The sequence below is a fragment of the Gossypium raimondii genome, chromosome 5, assembly GCF_025698545.1.
Source record: "Gossypium raimondii isolate GPD5lz chromosome 5, ASM2569854v1, whole genome shotgun sequence".
Lineage (NCBI taxonomy): Eukaryota > Viridiplantae > Streptophyta > Magnoliopsida > Malvales > Malvaceae > Gossypium > Gossypium raimondii.
The window spans coordinates 6554219-6574259 of NC_068569.1; the positions used below are offsets into that span (position 1 = coordinate 6554219).

The window sequence follows — 20041 nt, forward strand, 5'->3', positions numbered from 1 at the left end:
TTACAATAAGATCACAGCCTTGTCGTGATTAGAAAGAAGCTTCAATGGTTAATTCCAAAGGTAGAAATAACGTGGAAGAAAGGGTATATAAAGCGTGAAAAATAAAATACAAAGAAATGAAGGTGCCGAATCTGAGTAGACATTACACAACACACACACACACATACACATATATAATATATTTATATATGCAATTTCAAAAAGATAAGAAAGAAACAAGGGGCTACAAATTTCAAAAATTCTCTCGGCCCAATCACCTATCTTTAGCTATACGGTCTACCTTCACCTCCATGTCCAAGGATCACCATGAAACTATTCTTCAAGAAAGTCTGCAAAAACTTGAAGAACAACAACAAAAAGAAAGGCTTGAAAAAGATGTAGATAAAGAAGGAGGGTTGGCATGGAGGGAAGGTGTTGAAGAAGAAGAAGAAAAAGAAGAGTGCAAAACGCCAACTTCGAGTGATCACAAAATACCCACCATCCAAAGCTGCCCGCCGACGCCAAAGAAGACAGTGAGAGTAAGTATGGTCCACAAGAGGAAGTTATCTGAGTTGCACTTCTTTGAAACTACAAGAAGAGAAGAGGTAGAGTCGTTCTTTCGCTCTAACTCTCACCCACTTACAGTTGATGCCTCTCCCGGTGTCAAGAGGAGGAGGTGTAGGAGTGCTTGATCATTTTAATTACCTTTTTTTTTATTCAAAATTAATTAGCATTAAATCTAGATTATCAGATATATATCACCATGTAAATTAATTAATGCGATGTCGACTTTAGTTTCTTACTAAATAATTTACCCTTCATTTTGTTGATCAAAATTTGGATATGAAGATCAAAGATAGGTTCAACTATACAAGGGAGAAGAAAGGTTGTGAATTAGCTGCACTATTAATTTGTTGAAATTATAGGACAGAAAAAAAAATATATGTTGATGTGAATGTTTTCAAAGTTCTCGGCCTTTATTCATTGATGCCTACATTTTACTCCATCATTGAATGGTATTAGTTGTTTTCATGTACATTCATCATTCTATTCCAGTAGGGATGGATACATGAAAATTAAAGACAGATTATTTCAAAATCTAAAACACAAAATTAGTAAAATTTTCCTTATTTTTAAATACTTGGAGCTTATTGTTCTGTACTTAGAAGATCTTTCCTAATGAGAAAAAATATTTCTTAAATCATAAATAATTATTGAATCTAAGTTTGTATTGAGTTTGACAGGGAATTATGTGATGGATTACAGGGTTAAAACTTGTTCTTTTTAACATTTAGCGTGGTTGACTGTGATTTATACATTAATGGTATACTCTTTAAAATTTCATACTCTCTTTTAATTTTTAACCAAACAAGTCTAATTAAAGATATAAAAGAGTATAACATGTGTGTAGCAAATCCCTTTGATGACTTCTGGACCAGTCTAATTAGATATAGCAATCACTCTTTTTATATCACTTAGCAAATATAGCCATTAGCCATCTACTTCCAAACTTTTTCTATATTTTAATAATTTCCTTTTTCACATGTATTGATATCTTAATAATAAGTCTGTAATCTGTATGGTACAAAAGTATTAATGAAAATATAAATCAACTTAATTTAAAAATAAAAATATTTTAAATCAATTCTTAAGAAAGCATGCTGAATCAGCCTTGATCTTAAACTAATAGGAAAAACAATGAAAAGCTGATCATTGATAGGGTTTGAATTTAATCAGTACATCAACCCTTCCGATTTCCATACATAGATGAAGAAAAATGAGGTAGAAGGAAGTTCTAGAAATAAAAATGGGGGTCATATATGTAATTTACTATTTAAATACTTTTCCATTTTTGAATGAATATTAAATTTGTCTAAATTACCCTTGTGTACTAAAAACAGTTAAATATTCATTATTTAATTATTTTTATTTTAAACTTTTAGATCATTTCTAATTATTTATGTTCAGAGTTGAAAGTGCCAATTGAGCTATGGACATTATGGGTTGGGGAGAGGCTATGCGTAATTTTAGGCATTGTGTCAGAAAGAGCAAATATAATCAAAACTTAAAAACAAAGATAGGGGTTAAAGTCAAATTTACTAAATAAAATTTAATTTAAAATTATCATCGAAATAAATGATAATCATGCAATATATATTTTAATTTTCCTAAAATTTATTCAAGATAACATGTCCAAATAACCTATGTCTATTCAAGCTTTAATCTTTAAAGTTGTAAATACGTATATTGTATATAATTTAAAATTTCAAGATAAGAAATAAAATATATACAAAAGTGAAAAACACTATTATGACCCCATTTATTCCTAACACTATATATACTATAGATAATCTCAAATTTTTAATTAGAAAGAATAAATATAACAATGTAAAACATTACAAATGTGTAGGTATATAATAGATAATTTGGACCAAAGAGATTTATTAATCATCAATGTTAAATTTGTCTATTCAAACTTAATGTAAAATTAATATTATAAATGCACAATTTGACCCTATTCATTTCCCTTTCACTCTTATATGACTTTCTTATGAGCTGGTTTTATATTATATATAGATGTGGCATTCGTTTTAATATAATGATGACCGGAATTTTTAATCCTTTAAATATAAATACTTTAATTTACATCTTTTAGTTATTTGAATAAATAAAAAATTAATTCTTTTCATTTCCTACTAAAATGTATTATTTAATCTAAGTTTTATTTAAATAATTTTAAAATTTTGACCCAATTTATAATTTTATCTCACCTCCTACATAAAACTTATAACTTGGAAATGATGGTATAATTTGTGTCTTAATTTTTTAAACTTTTAAGAAATACCTAAGTATAATAAATTTAGTATTATGGGGTAATTTTTCGTATTTAGGCTACTATATGATAGGGAATAGCTGTAGGGTAGCACAAAACCTAATAAGGACAAGCAGTTTTACCATCTTATATGCCCACTTTCTGTCAATATTATGGGTGTGATTTGCCCACATTATCAATTTGTTTGTGTAAATTTTGTTGCCGAAAGTTAAAATAACTTTTAGTCTTTAGGACAAATTAATGTCAAGACATTATTTTAAATCCTAGACAGTACGCAGTGGAGATGCGATTTTGTTTAGGCAAATTGAGAGCAGGAGCATGTGGTGTGGCCTTCCTTTACGTGTCTCGTAATAATCCTCCCTTTTCAAATTTGTTCACAAAGATTAGAGGACACTAATAATTATACAAATAGAATCTCGTCGAATATCATCTTTAAAATGAACCCTACGAAACATATGACTAAACCCAGAATTTCTTTCTATTCAATTTTTTCCTTCAAAGTGAACTTTATCCAAAATTGCGAGGAAATGGTGTCGAAGAGCACAAAGAATAGACAAAAAAGGACAAGAATGCTAGAAAATAGCATTTAACCTCGGGCAACTTTGGGTTCGATTTTCTGGGGTCAGTGCTATAGAATGGCAAGAGATCTAGCACACTCAAGCTTCATTGGAAGAGAGAACCAAGCCAACCATGTGAATCCATTTTAATACTCCCAATTTTGGCTCTAAAAGATCCCATTTTTTCCCTTTCTATTTGTTGGAACATAGATTCTCAACGCCTAGGATTCTGAATATTTTAGACATCTTTCTATTTGTATTGATAGGAGGGGAGTTTGGGTTAGGACTGTTTCATGTTTTGCAATCTTTCAAAATGCCAAGTAATGTATCTTCCCTGTGTTTTTCTTTTTTGTTTCTTGTCAGTATTTTTTTTTTTATTTCCCTGGTGTCACTCTAAGTTTAAATTTTAGTAATTGACATGGAACCGTGCATGTTGTATGTCGGATATATTGCATTAGTTATTCCTTTTACGATGTTTTGACTTTGGCACATGCATGCCTACACATTCTTCTAATAATCTTCATATATCAAGTCATTCATTCATTGCCACGTAAAATACTGAACTGTCTTTAACACTTTTTTTTTTTAATATTTGTTGATTTGGTATTGGAATGCCGTTCTGACATTCTTTTCACTCTATTTATTTTTCTATGTTAATCAAAATTCAACTCTCTTCCGCATGAGTGATTAAAATTTTATATTGATAACTTGATGTCTAGAGTTGAAGCTTTAACAATGAAATCCCCAATTTGTAATGTATCAAAAAAGAGAGAAACTTCAACTCTAAAATTTGTTTACATCTTTTAATTGAATCCATGATTATTACATTGAAAAGTTTTATTTTCATTTCTTAGCACCATTACAGAATCGCACTTTTTGTAATTGAAGCTACCTAAATTAAAAGGGGAGGTGGCCTTCAAAGATTTATAAAAGAGAAGATGATAGATTGAGCCAAGTTTAGCAGAGCTTCATCTTCGGCAGCTGAAATAATAATTTAGGATAACATCACTTGCTGGGCACATAAAAGTTGAGATGAAGGGTGCAATCGATACCCTGTAGTCCCTTTTGTGATTAAATGAATTTCCACTAAGCAAAACAGATAAAGAAAACTGGACGGTGTGAAATGTGACTCTGCAGCCATGTGTAAAGAGCAGTGGGCTTTTAAATCTCTTTATTGAGTTTTGAATTGGATTTTCAATTCCCGAGGAATAGTGTGGTAAGACAATGCAGTTGCAGACTGAAACTTCTGTAGAAAGGTTAAGCAAAGACAAAAAGAATCCAAGAGAGTGTAGAGTTCAGTTGAAGTTCCAATTGGCTAAAGAAGCAAGCAATAAGGCTTCCCTCCAATGTTTTGGAAGAAGAACCAATCAACTATGCTAACAACTAAAGAGAAAAAAGAAGAAGCAAGCAGGAAAGCTATCACATTAACTATTTTACCTAAATCGGAAGAATTTACTTTGTTGTTAATGTAATTAACATACAAATTGGTAATACCAGTTGTAGGATGGAAATGGAATTGCAGTCTAGATGTTTAGGTTCCACTACTTGTCCGTTTGTGAGTTAGTGGATTTCCAGGAAGCCTCAGATTGTTGTTTTGCCGGTGGATATTTTCAACTCTTGTCTCCGTTCATGGTAGCAGTTAAGATGTATTTACGTTAATTGTGAAGACCACTTTTACTAGCCAATGAAGTTACTCGTATGTGAGGTTGTGTTAAATTTGGAGTTTGGGAAAGCCTAGATGATGGATGCGGATTCTACCAAAAATAACATTATTACGCCTAAATGATAAATAAATAGTAGTATAATGAATAAGGTACATCCTACAAAAATTTAGATATATTTAAAATTGTCGTTTTGCTTTAATTAAGTTGCACGTTTAGATATTCATGATGCATGACAATCTATGTAAAAGAAATATTTAAATATAATAAAAATAAAAACACAATGAAAATAGGTAATTTTTTAATAACTTTCTGAACTAAAAGGACCCAACTCGAATCCACAACCTCAATCACACAGGTAGTTTAGATCCGATTGCATTTTCTCTTGACGAAATCTAGCTAACTACTTAATTAGACACGTCAATGCATTTTTTGATAGATTGAACACAACAGACGATCAACTCGATACTTCCAATTGTGTGCTTTTCAACACTGAATCAACGAACTCTTTTTGGCATGAATTTCTTAAATCAAAGAAACAACTAATACAAGAATGAAGATTTTTAAGTGCATGTTCATATCTCACGATTCTCTACCAGATTATTTATCAACCTAAAATTAGACAAAAAAAAATTTAATTACTCGTCAAAATAAATATATTTAATGGAGGTCTCAACAATGATTATTTAAAATAAAAAGAAAAGAAAAGAGCAAAGCGCAGTATTGCGCAGGCAAAAAGGAAAAAAAAAAAAAGAACAGAAATGAACAGCAAAGCAAAAATTGAATTGAGAAAAGGAAGTGCAGGGAGCGTACGCCTCCCCTCCTATGTATATGTATAAAATAAGTATTTTAAGTCTAACCTTAATATAGTATTAAAGAGTTATTTAAAAACATTAAAAAAATATTTTTACAAATAAATCTCAAAATTAAAGTTAACAAAATAGTTGTTTGTTTGTCCCAAAACTTTTATGGCAACCTAAGTTGTTACTCATTGTTTCTCCATAATGGAATTGAATTATGTATGGCATGGGGTTGGGGCTTTTTCGCTGCAGTTTTTATTCTAGTTTTCTATGCTGCCTGCCTGTGGGTGATGGCTGTTTTTGGGGTCTTCAAGTTGTTTGGCTACTGCCTCAATTACTTTTGGTTATTATTATTTTTCAGTTCTTGCTGAGAATAAAAATTGTGAGGACCACATAAAGCTACAACAAAATTTGTAAGATACTTCAATTTGTTGAATCCTTTAACTCTACAACCATCACTCCACGATTTACAGTTTTCGACCCAAATCATTTAATATTAGCTTAATCCATAAATTGATTAAAACTGATCTATCTTTGTTAGTCGAGTTAACTAAGCTTGGTTGGTATGGGTGTATTAGGTTAGAATAAAGTAATGAGTTTACTACAATGTCTCTTAATTTTTAAGTTGAATTCTCATCTATTTAATTATTGTAATAATAAATACCAATTGAATATTAGTCCAGCTGGTATCGATATTGTTGTCAGTGTAAAAAGACATAAATTTAAATACGCTAAAACGCATGATTCTCTTATTTAATGGTTGAGGAATGACTATATGAATAATTAAAGTAATCACCCTTAGTTTAATCAAATATAACTTATAATCAACTTTTATTTAATTTTAATCCTTTTAAAAAAATCACTATTTTTTAATAAATTAATCATTATAAACATTAAATTAAATTTTAATTTAATTCTAATTAATTAACAATATAAACTTAGGGACTCCTACACATTTGCACCTATAGGAGTCGAATTCCTCTTACGTTTTAACTCCCGAAAAAATCTGTTTTCAAAGATATTTGAAAATATACATGATGTATTTTATGCCTAAATTCAACACTCATAATGAAATCGAAATATAGTTCTTACGAATCTCAAGAAATTTAATTTAATCTTTTGAAACATGATCTTGATTGATTAACCATCGCTTTCCTTTAATATGACGCAACACTTCTAAATAATTTTATTTTAACAGAACATGTTGGCATCTAAACTTCCAAGCTTGTTTTATAAATTTATTTCAACATCATATATTTATTAATATATAAATTAAAATAAATCATTAATTATTATATTTTAAAATAATTATTTTAAATTTTTGAACTATTATTATGATTTATAAATTTATTTCAATATCATATATCTATTTATCAATATATAAATCTGTAATAAAAACAAAAATTTTCATTATTTATTATAATTTTATAAAATTAAAAATATTAAAAGAATTAAATTTGTTAAAAATAAATTTTGCAATAAAATAATTTAATAAATTGTGCTTTTAAATAGTTTTAGATTTCATCAATTAAACACCAAAATTTTATATTTTGAAAATAATTTTATGCTAAATAATTTTATATATTGATAATCTTATTATTCCTTTAAAGGCAGTGTAAAATTTTAAATAAAAATTTCAATTATGACAGGACATTTAATTTTATTAGTTTTATTACTATTATTGTTACATCAACTTCAGAATGGATGATACCGACCGTCCACCTTATCCCCGTTATCTATAATTCTATACATTTTATAATAATTTATCTTTAATTTGGATATATGCTTCCTCTACATTCAAACAATAAATACAAAAGCAAAGCAAACTACCCTTTTTCTGTTTCCTCAACTTCAAATGAAACCCTACAACCGGAAACTCTTCCTCTACTATGACTCTCCTTACTCCTCCTCCACCACCTCATTACCACCCCTCCACTTCTCCAACACCACTAACGCCACCTCATCTCCGCCGTCTTCATCTAAAAAGTCACCTCACTACAACCCTCCTTTTGACTCCGCCATGGCTCTCACTTGCGTCGTTCTCCTCACTGTTCTCTTCTTCATGGGCTTTTTCTCTATCTTTATTCGTCGTTTCTCGGAAGACCCATCGGCACATCTATCTCGTAGAAGACGTTACCGTGGTGGCCCCCTTGACCCATTTCCTTTCCCCTCTGATCTTCATCTTGTCTCGGCTTCACGCAAAGGACTTGACCCGACGACCATTCGGTCGTTGCCCGTATATTCTTACCGTGGGAATGCCAAGTATCAGATAGATTGCCCCATTTGTCTCAGCGAGTTTGAAGAGAGTCAATGTCTTAAAACGATACCGCATTGCGAACATGTTTTCCACGTCGAATGCATTGACACGTGGCTAGCTTCCCATGTCTCCTGTCCCGTTTGTAGAGGGACCCGGTTGTTGGAGATCATGAACGTCGGCGGCGACGGCGGTAGCAGTGAATTGGGTGATCTGCAGGAGACAGTTGATCAGTCACCTGCGGTTGAGATCAGTGAAACGTGTGTGGTGATGGAACCAGTATCAAGGATTAGGAGAGCAAGTAGCTGTTCAAGTTTGGAGCAACACGCCACGTTGCCACGAACATTGAGTTTTTGATACCTACAAGTTCCAATGTGACTGACACGCAGTAGATGTTAATAAACATAAATTTTTTAAAATTATTCCCTTGCACAAGTTTCAAGGAAAATCATGGGACAAAAATTAATCAACGAAAATCGAGGGGCTTCAAGATTGTTATATTTATTGTTGTTGTTAATAGTTTGTTATTAAGTGGGTCGGGCGATTTTGGATCAAGTTTAGAGAATCTTGTTTAGACTAAAAAGAAAGCGAACTTATTTTTCTTGCTTAACTTTTGTTACTTTTCAAACTTACTATATCAAAATGAAATAACGAGCTTCTTGAAACTTCAAGATTGAAACAGAACGAACCTACCAATTGATATAAATGATATTCATACGCAGTATAATTTTACGTTGAAAGCTGAAACCAATGACTCTTAAAAGGGGTTGATGCAACAAGTCGAAATCTAACCCCTCAAAAATCAGAGCAAACTTAGATTGTTACTTTTGGACTTAGTCCAATAAGTAACCCATCCTGTTCCATCAATATAAATCCCAATCATATGAATCGAAACGTGAAAATTACAACATAATGGAAAAATTAGCGATTAACAAGTCATACTGTTAACTAGCATAATAAAATGAGAATCTTACAACTTTTTCCCCCCGTGCAGCGGAAGCTTTCAAGAGTCGTTTCCGGATGAAAATGTCATAAAAAGAACTCACAAGCACTTGCAAAAATGAATTAATCCTACTTTGAAAAGTCATGTTACTTAATTCGAGTTAACTAACAAAGCCAAACTATAGGAAGTAAGATTTCTTAATCACCCACATAAAAATCCATCTCTACTGAAGCACCTTTCATTAAGGAAAAAAGAAAACGGTGAATATGATCTTATATCCTCCAAAGTAAAATACAATCCATCAATCCTTGCATCAATTATAATTAATGATTTTTACACTCGAAAGTTTATAAGGATTAGTAATATATAATGACACTTTCCGTTTCAACCATACACTCAATTTATGTACTCAAATCACGACAGGGGAAGGGACCCAAGAAAGGGTTAAATTAAAGAAATGAGAGATAAGGAAAATGGGATACTTGGAGCGGTCCAGGATTCTTTTTAAGAAAAAGAACTGATGAAAATTTTATATAAAATCGTATTCTGGGTTTCTGTTTTCCTTTTGTTCTTTTTATATAAATACTCTTCATATTAAAGGATTGAGTAGGCACGAATGACCTCAACTACCGGTGCCCGACACATTGGACATTTTCCTCCAACATGGACCAGCTCATTGGCACATTTTGAGCACGTGCACATGTGCCCACATCTGTAACAATAAGATACAGAAAATTTAAGGCCTCAAATTTATATGAAACTTGCGGATCAATTTTTAAGATTTACCTGTACAGTAATGAATCAATGTTGCCTTCACAGCATATACAACAGATGCCTTTCCTGACATTGTCCCAGTTAGAAGCATCCTTCGGCAAGTTGTCGTCGTCAATCACCCCTGCAGCTGAACATTGCGATGATTAACAAACAAGAATATGAAACAAACCCAGCATGAGAAACTTTCAGCTTTCATTACAGAACAACAAAATCCATATTTTATTACAAAAAGGAAAAATCTGCAGTTTATTCCCTACTCTTTTCCCCCCTCGATATCTTAAATGATATATAGGAGCAATGACAAGTAGAGAGCCTCATGAGGCATAAGCAGTCTCCTGGAGTAATCCAGAAGGAAATACAACCCAAGTGAGCTGATACAGAAGGAAAAGAAGAACAAACCTTGTGAACCAGCTGAACGGTTAAGGGCAGCAGAAACTTCTTGTCTTATTGACCGCTGTATCTCAAGTTGCATATCCATGCAAGCCTCCAGCATCCTCTGCATATTATTCATCCTTTGCTGCATCCTAGCCATGTCAATCCTCAAATCATTAATGACCTCCCACTCCTGCACCAAATTAGCAGAGCACAATTAAATGGAAGTGGAGACCAAAAGAAGAGTACTCAAAGAAATTTAAGCTCATAAATAATCCCCAATCCCCCAATTATTAGTGAAATCCTATATACTAGCATGCAGTATACTAGCATGTAGTGAACTACATATGAAGCACAAAGAACCACAAATGTGTCACTATTAAAAGATAGCAGGAAGGATTTTGCAGTTTAGCTATCCAAAAGTAGAAGGATGTATATTGTAGCTTAACCATCCAGCATGTATTGTATGACTAAATTCATCAATTCTACTAACTTGGAGAAGTTTCATACTAGATTTCATCCAGAAGGCTATTAGTTGGTCATTATACTAGACATATAAAACAAAAGTTTTAATTAAATAATGTAACAAACAAATGAAACAATAAGCTTTCAGAAAAATACGGGATATAGTTCAGAAGTATCTATTGAAAACTAAGATAATCAAGAACAGAATCAAGTTGCAGAAAGGAAGAAATGACATACAATGCCAAAGCGTTGATGCACATCATGTGATGCCCAATTATAATGGTGTGAATCCTGATCCCAGAGTGGTTGCATAGGTGGCATCCTGGGTGAAGGAAGGGTGAGTGGAGGAGTCTCAGCATCCCCGTGGCCATCATTCTGATCCCCACTTTGCTGTTCTAGATCTTGCTCAAGAGATGCAGGAGAAGGAGATGTTCCTTCCAACTCCCAGTCAACAGGAGCATGGTTTTGCCTTTCCACGTATGATTGTATCAACTGGTCAAGACTCTCACGGAAACCACTATGAAGAAGAGTAGACACACTTCTCCTACAGTATTAAAAGTAACTTGGGTTATAAAAATACCGAATTAGAAAAATCTAATCACATAAGCCCAACAGTTATAAAATTCATACCTGCTTAACAGTTCCCTCAGTTCCATGCTGTGTACATTATCATCATCAGGAAAATAAAATGTATCTGTTCTTCTGATAGTAACAGGTTCTTGATTGTAAGACTCTTCCATCCAATCCTGTGCAGTCCCGCGCAAGCCTCCATCTTCATGGTGCCTGTCAGAGGCTTCTTCATTACCATCCATGGACTCATTATACTCAACGCCAGCTTCCTGCCAGTCTGCTTCTGCAGTTTCTTGATCCTCTTCCTGCCATAGTTCAACTAGAGAAGCAGATTCTTGCCCATCAATCTGTACAGCTGGATTGCCTTCCAAATTTTCTATGTCATTTGGGGGAGAATGTTCATAAGATGCTTCATCAGCTTCTTGTAGATTAGAATGTTCTCCAGCTTCATTCGGCAAAGCTTCAAGGGACGATTCATTAGCAAGATTTTCTTGCCAGTCCCCATCCAAGATTTCTCCAATAGCATCCCTGCTCTCATTAGACTCATCACTGAAAGACCACTGCCACTCTCTAGCAACACTCCCACAAATTCGTTCCCGCCACTCTTCTACCCGAGCAGAGGTTTCCTGCCAACGTACATCTTCAACATCATCCCCTAAATCAGTTATACCATGCAAAAACATTTGGTTATCTGTTTGCTCATTCTCATGTTCAGAGTTATTTACTAGGTTTTGCTTATTTCTGTTAGCATTAGTATCAGCATTAGATGATGTATCGGAATGATTACTGCTAGCAGGACCAGAACCAGAATTATCCAGTCTGGAGAAAAACCCTTCCCTGAAACAAAGGCACAGGTTGCAAAATGTTACAATGGAATGGTAAAAATGGCATCACATAAATATAATGGGTAAAGGTTATAACATATTAATTCAACATTGTAACTTCCACCAATAAAATATCCAAAAAGTTATCAAAGCAATAGTCAAGCTATATCAGAAAGAGAAGCAGAATTTTTTTTTTTTTTTTTGCAATCTAGCATGTCATGGGAATACATCCTCGTATTAGTAGCAACTATGATAACAAAAGTTAGGAGGCCAATACCATGCCCAACTATCAATAAAATGATTTTTGGATAAACACCAATTTAAAGTGCAACCTAGTCATTTTATCATTTATGAGGGAACTCCCTCCTGCCAAGTAAATTATGAAACAATCATTCAACTACTTAAATATAATATTTAAATAGAATGAAGAATACACTCCAAAGATCTGTCAAGTTCTCAATTCCTGAAGTTCGTAGACTTGCCCAATGGATTCTGACATCTAGCATACCAGCCGAAGCTCATTGCAAAATGAAAGTATAACAGGTCCTAAGTTAAGACCAGCCAACAAACTACCCACTATAGGGAAAAGAACAAACAACCTCAAAATTAAACATATATCACAGCTAAAACCATAGAACCACAAACTGGCACTACAAATTTAGACATGATCATTTAAATGTATATTCACTACCAAATTATTTCAGCTTCATGTAGCTGTTTTGCTATGACAATGTCACGCTTGAAAAAGGGAAGCCCACTACACAAGGCTCGGGCATTGCAAGGTATGAGGAGAGGAGATGCAGGAGGCTTTACGCTATTCCACAAGAAGCTGGTTTTATGACTTGAAAGTTAAACCATGAAATCCAGGTTACAACTAAGAAACCACACCAATGCGCAATATCTTAACATGCTAAATCCATCAGGTTTTCATGTGAGAACTTGAACAATAAATTAAAGGCATATGCAAAGTACTAGCATTTATAGTCTCAACCTCTTTATCACATTCCTCAATACATTCACCATAGTATTACTAATTTCTACAGCTTTAATGTTACCAAAATGTTCTTCCTTGGAAGAATCTTTTTGCCTTATTTGAGTTAAATGCAAGGGACATTATTTTAAGCTTTAGCGAAAAACCAAATCTAAAGTAAATCCCTTGTTTCAAATTCATTCTTCCGAATGCAGCTTTGAACTCATAAAGATGAGGTGACTAAGTATCTGATAGAAATTACAGATATTGCTTAGCTGGACAACTGAGCTCAATGCACTAAACATTAGAAAATTTCATTTCTTGAAGTCTGCTAATAAAAAGTTCTGTGAAAGATGTTTACAGAAAGTAAAAAGAGAGGAATTGTCTCAGAGTATGGCATCAAATGAACTTAACTGAATAAAAAACTCTGCTATTTATATGACATGAAGAATAAAGTACCTTAGACCAGATACAGTTTGCTTTTGTCTTAATAAGCCTAATTCGCTGGCCGCAACAGAGGTAGATCTGTTACCCTCACCCATTCTGCCATTTCTCAGGAATCTACCTCTCAGCAATGACTGCATAAAGAATATGGAAATAAATGAATGCCAGTAAATGCAGCCCATGTTTGGTTTAATTCCAAAATCAAGAAGGTATAACCCCCAAAGGTTAACAATTAGCATCAGAACACCTTTAAGGGTGTGCTTGGTTGGGTGAAAAAGTGGAAGGGAATGGAAAAATGGAAAGAAAATAAGTTTTGAGTGTGCTTGGTAGGGAAGAAAATTGAGGAGAAAGAAAAGAAGAAAGATGGACATTTTCCATCCTAATGCATAAAAACCAATCCCTCCAAATTGGAATGATGAGAAGAGAGAGGATGAGAGAGAGTGTATGTTAGTTCAAAATTATGCATTTTTTCAAATGTTTTATTTTCTTTCCTTTCATTTTTCAACTCTACCAAGCAATGGATGGAAAGAAAATTACTTTTCTTTCAATTTTTCCATCTTTCCTACCAAGCACACCTATGAAAAGAAATATTATATTTTCCAATTTTCTATTTTTCTACCCCTTCAATTATTCATCTTTCCAATTTTCTTTCCACTCTACCAAGCAAAGCCTAAGTCTATTGGTTTAAAGCTACCAATGCAAGCTAAGATACACTACAGTTGCCTTCAAACAACAATGACATGTATAGAAGATTCCTAACCATTGTTAGAATTTCTTACTATTTAATTTCCAGAACAAGCCGCAAGCTACCAATTGTAAACATCAATTAATATAGGAAGAACAAAAAACAGGCAAATAATTGAGACAGATGTGCTAGCATTCCCTAGTTGACATGGGATATTAGTTTTGCTCTTGGTTCAAGATTAGCATTCAATTTTTCCGTGTAATATCTACACCGGCTAGCATGTATATGGACTGTCTCTTGTTTGTATGCATGTCATAGTTGCAATGAAGTTATTTTCTAGAATTTAACAGGAAAGCATAAATCAATAGTTACACATATAATATTGTTGTTAGAGAAAATATTATGCTTAAAAGAATGACTTGAGGCTCTGAAAGCATGTAAGAAGCATCTCCATCATGTGGGTCTCTAACACCAAAACTACTAAATTAGCATCTACCTTAAATATGAGTTGGGAGGGGGCGTCCTTATTTGCAATTTTTTGCAGATTTGAAAGAGCATGGACATGTGAACAAATAAAGAAAATAGCCACCTAAAAAAAGGTTAAGAAATTTTATGTATTTACCTGAATACGGTTGCGATGGGCAAAATTTGATACAGCCCGATGCTCCAACAACCCCTGGAGCTCAGTTTGCCTTTCTCTCTCAGCCTTTTTAAGCATATCAAGCAAAGCCTGCCGGCCACATAATTTACGAATGCCCCTACGGACAAGCTCAGTTCGGCCTTCATTCTGATTAATCACCAATCCATCAAGAACTCGATCAATTTGACCACCAACATCAGCAGCTTGCTCTTCTCTACTGTCAACACAAGCACCTCTCTGCTGGCTGTTCATTTGCATCCACTCCCTTATAATTCTGACCCTTTCTTGCTCAGTTTCACCAAGCCACTGGGCTCTCGAACTGTTGTTTCTACAAGAAACATTAGATGTACGATCCCTGCCACCACTGTTCATCCACTCCCTAAAAATTTGCCTTACCCTTTCCCTTTCAACTTCCCCCAAATCAGATGAATGTTCACAACTAAGATTACTTGAATCCCCGCTCCTACTCTGCAACCCAAATCGATCTGGCAACCACTGTCCAAAGTCATTCTCACTCACACTCGCATCATCTGAAACACCACTATGTTCACAATTTCGGCTATCAGAAAGATCAGTCACCGAGAGGTCATCACTCCTTGTATGGAGCATTCTTTCACTAGCCCTCTCTTGAGCATGACTCGCCACATGCTCATCCTCAAGCTCCCGCCACATCTGCAGGAGTGAGGATGCCCGGGTGCTACCATTTTCCCGCCTTCTTGATGTTTGTGACTGAGACTCCCTTAGGAAGGAATTTTCAAGCAAAGAAACATTGTGTAGACCAGCAATAGCCATACTGCTCCAAAATCTAAATTATCAAACCTTTTCAACCCATATGCTTCAAATGTAAGAAAAACTGCATATCTTTAGGGAATATTGGTATGTAGTAGACAATCTCCTTTTGAAAAACACCTAAAACTAGTTAATTTCGTCTTTTCCATCATTTATCAACGTTTGCATTGTCATCAACTCATCATGTTCACCACCATCATCATCACTATCAATCTTCAGAGCAAACACACAAGAAAATGGTTATAAAACAAGTATTAGATCATACTATCATCTAATGCAACAACTAAAATTCTCAGTTTTTAACACTACTGATCTTGATATCCAATTTCCTCAATGTCATGTTTCACCTAAATGAGGAAGACAAATATAACAAACAAAGGATCCGCTTAACCACTGCCTATAGGCACCGGGATTATATATTTATCATTTTGGGGAAAATTTTGTATTGAACACGTTACTTTTACTAAATTCAACAAAAAGTAATGTGTATCACCTCACCAAGTGCCGTTCGTCACTGGTTAATATTTCCTCAAAGAAATCCGGAAAGTTTTTACAACAATCTCCAACAAACACACCCAAAAGAGTAAGTTGAAATAATTTATTCGGTTAATCCCTTGTTTTTCTGCTGAGAAAATGTAGAAAGACAACAAAAAAGTTTCCAAATCTAAATTTTTACACTGCCGAAAAAATTCAAAAACAAAAAATTAACCGTTTAAAATTTCTGAGAAATTCAAAATTACTTTTCTCTTTTTTCATCGCATTTCTCAGCAGCCAAACAAGAGAAACGAACAAACCTCACCAAATACACATTCAAAAGAAAACGAAGATCGAAACAACAACAAACCAAAAAAAAAAAAAGGAATCATCAAAAGAATGGAGAATAAAAAGAAAATAAGAAGAGAGAAAAAAATCGTACCGAAGAAGCTTGAGTTTTCAAATTTTGAAGTAAAGGAAACGAAACCTAAAGAGAGAGAAATGGAGGATGTGAAGAGAAAAGAACACAGAAAAGAGAAGAGAGGGAGAAGCTGCGGATTTATTATGAATAAGAATAAATTAAAGTTAAGAAAATGGGAGGGACACGTCATTTTTATTTTATTGCTCTATTTTTGTCGTCTTGAGAACTTTTCACGGCCGATAGAAAACCTGCCGAAACACTAAACGTCTTAAAATCGAGTGTAAAAGACGAATAAAAGATTGACGCGTGGGCGTAACCTTTTCTCACGTGGCGTTAATTCAAGAAACGGTTCCCGAATCTTGGATTTAACGGGAAGTGTTGAAAAGAAAACGACGCGGTGCTTTTTCGTGATTTTTGGGCATGGAATTTGGATTCGTTTTTGGGTTGAAATTTCAAACTAAAGGTAGCGGAAGGGTATGATGGAATAGCGAGGGATGACCGGAATATTATGGCGTTAACGGCAATTCAAAAGCCAGTGCCTTTTTTGCTCAAAAAGATAAATTCAAGTCGTACTCAATAGTACAAAGTTTGATTTAAAGAAAATTTCTTATTTTGGATCTTTTGTTTTTCCAATAAATAAATTATTTAAAATATTTTGATTTTGTAATCTCAATTTCTTTAAAGAATTTACAACTGCAAATATCAGATAAAAATAAAAATATAATCATGATAATCATTGGCCTGTGTTATGCGGCACTTATATTATTTAGCCAACCAATCTTCATACTTACAGTTGATCATTTAATCAAAATTTGATTCTGTATCATTATTTTATTGGTCAATAAAATCATAACTAGAGGTGAACCTATTCTTCGTTTGGATCCAAAGTTAATGAAGTTTGATTTGGCTGCTCCATGTTAAAATTTTGTTTCAATTTCTTTTACATCTTAAATATCTTATTTTTAATTTACATTTTAAAATGTTTTCCAGAAAATTTCAAAACTGATGCCAATAATTTATTAATGCGATTGAAGTAAGATTGCTTTTATTGCATAATAAATTCACACGAATATTTAATTTATTAATTTTATCATGTAAAATACTATATGATATAATTTAAAATTTATTTTCTTTCTAAATATCATAATAATAATAAACTGATAGAATAACGGATTTTCAATAAATCTAGTATTGTTTTTTATGAGGATTTTTGTCTAACTTTTTTAAAAATTTAAATATACGAAGAGATGACAAGTCCAAAAGAAAAAACACTTGTGAGCCACATCAACTCAAACTATGTCTTATAACTTGTTTGTCTTTTTAGGCACTCAATAATGCTATTACTTTTTTTTTTAACTACGTTTCCTAATTAAGCACGCAAACTCTTCTATAATTAGGAACAAAATCTCAATATTAAACTTTATTAAAGATTTAAAACACTTGAAAAAGTTAAATACATATAATAACAACGCGAATCAAATGAATAAAATTTCGAGTAAATATGAATAGAATGGTAACTTCTACATATAGCATCAGCATTAGGTTGGGTAATATAGGGAGATAAGGTGTTAACATTGAGCTATAAATTTCTAGAAGCAAGTTGGCAAATTTTGGTAAGTTAATAGAAATGATATGAACTTTCTAGAAACAAATGAAAGATGCAGTTAAAATGCTAATACAAAACAGGGAAGCTGGCTTACCAAAAAGCTAGGTAATTATTACTAAATTTCCTATGATTATAACTCTCCAACAATGCCTATCATTAATTAAAGCCATCTTTTTCTTCTTCCCTTTTTTTTTTTTTTAATTTTTATGGAAGTTGGTTTAGCTTGTGAAATTCGCATGATTGGATGTGTTTAATTAAAAGTTAGTTGCATGTTAATTTGTGTAAACCCATTGTCTAGCTTAAAATAGATTTTTCTTTATTTTAACTGTTAGAAAGATTACTTAATTGTTTTTTGAAGGAAAGATTCTTTTATCTTTTACTCCCATAGATTTTAAGATTATAAAATATTTTTATAAATTTTTATTTAATACATAAATTTTAATTTGGTGTATTTTGATTGTGTTTTATAAAATTGAAATAAATTAAAATTGTATGTATAAAATTACTCAAAATTAAAATTAATGTATAACACTCTACATTAATTAAAGTTGATGTATTTTAGTATTTCTTTTCCTGTTTAAGGCGTTTTCTTATTAAATTTGTAAAAGAAAAAAAAGAAAAAAAGAGTAATTCATAGAATTGCACTGCTCTTTATCCTTGTTCAATATCTCTTTCACTTCACCAGACTACACACCAGAAAAACCTATTACCACTAGGCACTTCAGGTTAATGTTTAAAATATGAGCTTTTGATAATAATAATAAGCTACGAAATTATTGTTATTATTATGGAGGAGTTTGGATTGTTTAGATTTAAATAATGTACATAAAACTTTAAATCAATAATATATATTTTTGCCTAATATATAGTTTTATTGAGAAAAGCCACATAAATTATTACTAATTTATCATAAACACGAGAATTAATAAATTAACCGGCCCTAAGGTCTTACATCAAAATTAAAAATAAGTTGTACGTATTATAGTCGTTATTAATTTTTCTTTTTAATAAGGAAGGCAATTGGAGATTTTGGAATTAAGTTTTGGGTCGGTAAAACTTTTAAAAATTTTAAGAGTTTGTTTAGAATTTTTTTTAATTGGGGTAATAAAGCATATATAATAAAATTAAATGTATAGAAAATCAAAATAAAATTTTGATTCAACAATAAATTTAAGAATTTATTAATGCTGGGATGTCAATCCCACAGTATCTATATTTTATAATTTCTTTTAAATTAAAAATTAAAAAACTTCAAATAATATAATTTATTGGTGGTTGGCAAATTATTTTCACCGCCGTAAATTATGCATCAATATTTCAAAATGATATCGGGTTCCACCCAAGTATTCATGGGTCTTGTCATCTTAGAAATATATATTTTTATTTTCTTTGTGTAAATTGATATCGGCCATTTCACTAATTAAAATAAATTTAAAATATTTAGTAATGCCGTTCATGCATATGGAAATGGGAAGGCTTGTTGTGCTCTATAATTATCCAATAATAAAAAAGGCATCGAAGAATATGGGCTGACCGGAAATCTACCGGCATTTGGCGAAATCTTCGGCACTGTTTATTATACATCCATGATTAAACATGATCGTGAAAGAGCAATAATTAAGATTATTATGAGGTCTAAATGTTGGATTTAAAAAAGAAAAAAAAAAGGAAAAACTCGACTAATTGCAAACTTAAAAAATAAATAAAAGAATGATTAAGGGCTTTGTGGCCTGCATCCATCCACCTTCGTGGAGCTTTTCTGTCGCTCCAAAATCCTACATAAACCAAATTAAAATTTATGATCATCAATCATCATACTAATTTTTTTTTTTTGTTTATTCATCTATTCATTCTTAGAAATAAAAACTACCGGTTCATGCAATAATCTTTAAAAATTATTATTTAATAAATTTCAGTTTACATGTTACTATGCCACGGACCATATTGTACCCGAAAATAATTCTATTATTCTATTATTAT

The 20041-nt window shown here is 32.5% G+C and overlaps 3 protein-coding genes across 5 annotated transcripts; 2 read left to right on the plus strand and 1 right to left on the minus strand.

The window, feature by feature from the left end:
- Window positions 1-190: 190 nt before the first annotated feature.
- On the plus strand, window positions 191-945 carry LOC128041341 (cyclin-dependent protein kinase inhibitor SMR2-like). Its single transcript, XM_052631538.1, has one exon. The coding sequence runs from the start codon at window positions 291-293 to the stop codon at window positions 669-671; it is 381 nt and encodes a 126-aa protein (XP_052487498.1). The 5' UTR covers window positions 191-290; the 3' UTR covers window positions 672-945.
- Window positions 946-7621: 6676 nt separating this feature from the next.
- Window positions 7622-8694, plus strand: LOC105768804 (RING-H2 finger protein ATL57). Its single transcript, XM_012588990.2, has one exon. The coding sequence runs from the start codon at window positions 7686-7688 to the stop codon at window positions 8439-8441; it is 756 nt and encodes a 251-aa protein (XP_012444444.1). The 5' UTR covers window positions 7622-7685; the 3' UTR covers window positions 8442-8694.
- A 555-nt stretch (window positions 8695-9249) lies between these two features.
- Window positions 9250-16634, minus strand: LOC105768802 (uncharacterized). 3 transcript variants are annotated; one of them, XM_012588988.2, is made up of 8 exons: window positions 16477-16634; window positions 14754-15773; window positions 13462-13580; window positions 11269-12045; window positions 10876-11182; window positions 10201-10366; window positions 9814-9922; window positions 9250-9739 (listed from the first exon to the last, which is right to left on the minus strand). In XM_012588988.2, exons 2-8 carry the CDS (start codon window positions 15561-15563, stop codon window positions 9622-9624), a joined length of 2406 nt encoding a protein of 801 aa, XP_012444442.1. In that variant the 5' UTR covers window positions 15564-15773; window positions 16477-16634; the 3' UTR covers window positions 9250-9621. The 3 variants fall into 3 exon arrangements, with proteins under 3 accessions (XP_012444442.1, XP_012444441.1, XP_052486135.1); XM_012588987.2 differs by having other exon boundaries at window positions 9814-9928; XM_052630175.1 differs by lacking the exon at window positions 16477-16634 and adding an exon at window positions 16054-16340 and having other exon boundaries at window positions 9814-9928.
- Window positions 16635-20041: the final 3407 nt, after the last annotated feature.

Excerpts from the sequence above, each read along its gene's own strand:
- LOC128041341 (XM_052631538.1), top strand. The coding sequence starts at position 291 with ATGTCCAAGGATCACCATGAAACTATTCTTCAAGAAAGTCTGCAAAAA.
- LOC105768804 (XM_012588990.2), top strand. The coding sequence starts at position 7,686 with ATGAAACCCTACAACCGGAAACTCTTCCTCTACTATGACTCTCCTTAC.
- LOC105768802 (XM_012588987.2), bottom strand. The coding sequence starts at position 15,563 with ATGGCTATTGCTGGTCTACACAATGTTTCTTTGCTTGAAAATTCCTTC. Across the intron at positions 11,183-11,268 it reads CTGAGGGAACTGTTAAGCAG|GAGAAGTGTGTCTACTCTTC; the intron begins GTATGAATTTTA and ends TTAATACTGTAG. Across the intron at positions 9,929-10,200 it reads CCGTTCAGCTGGTTCACAAG|CTGCAGGGGTGATTGACGAC; the intron begins GTTTGTTCTTCT and ends CGCAATGTTCAG.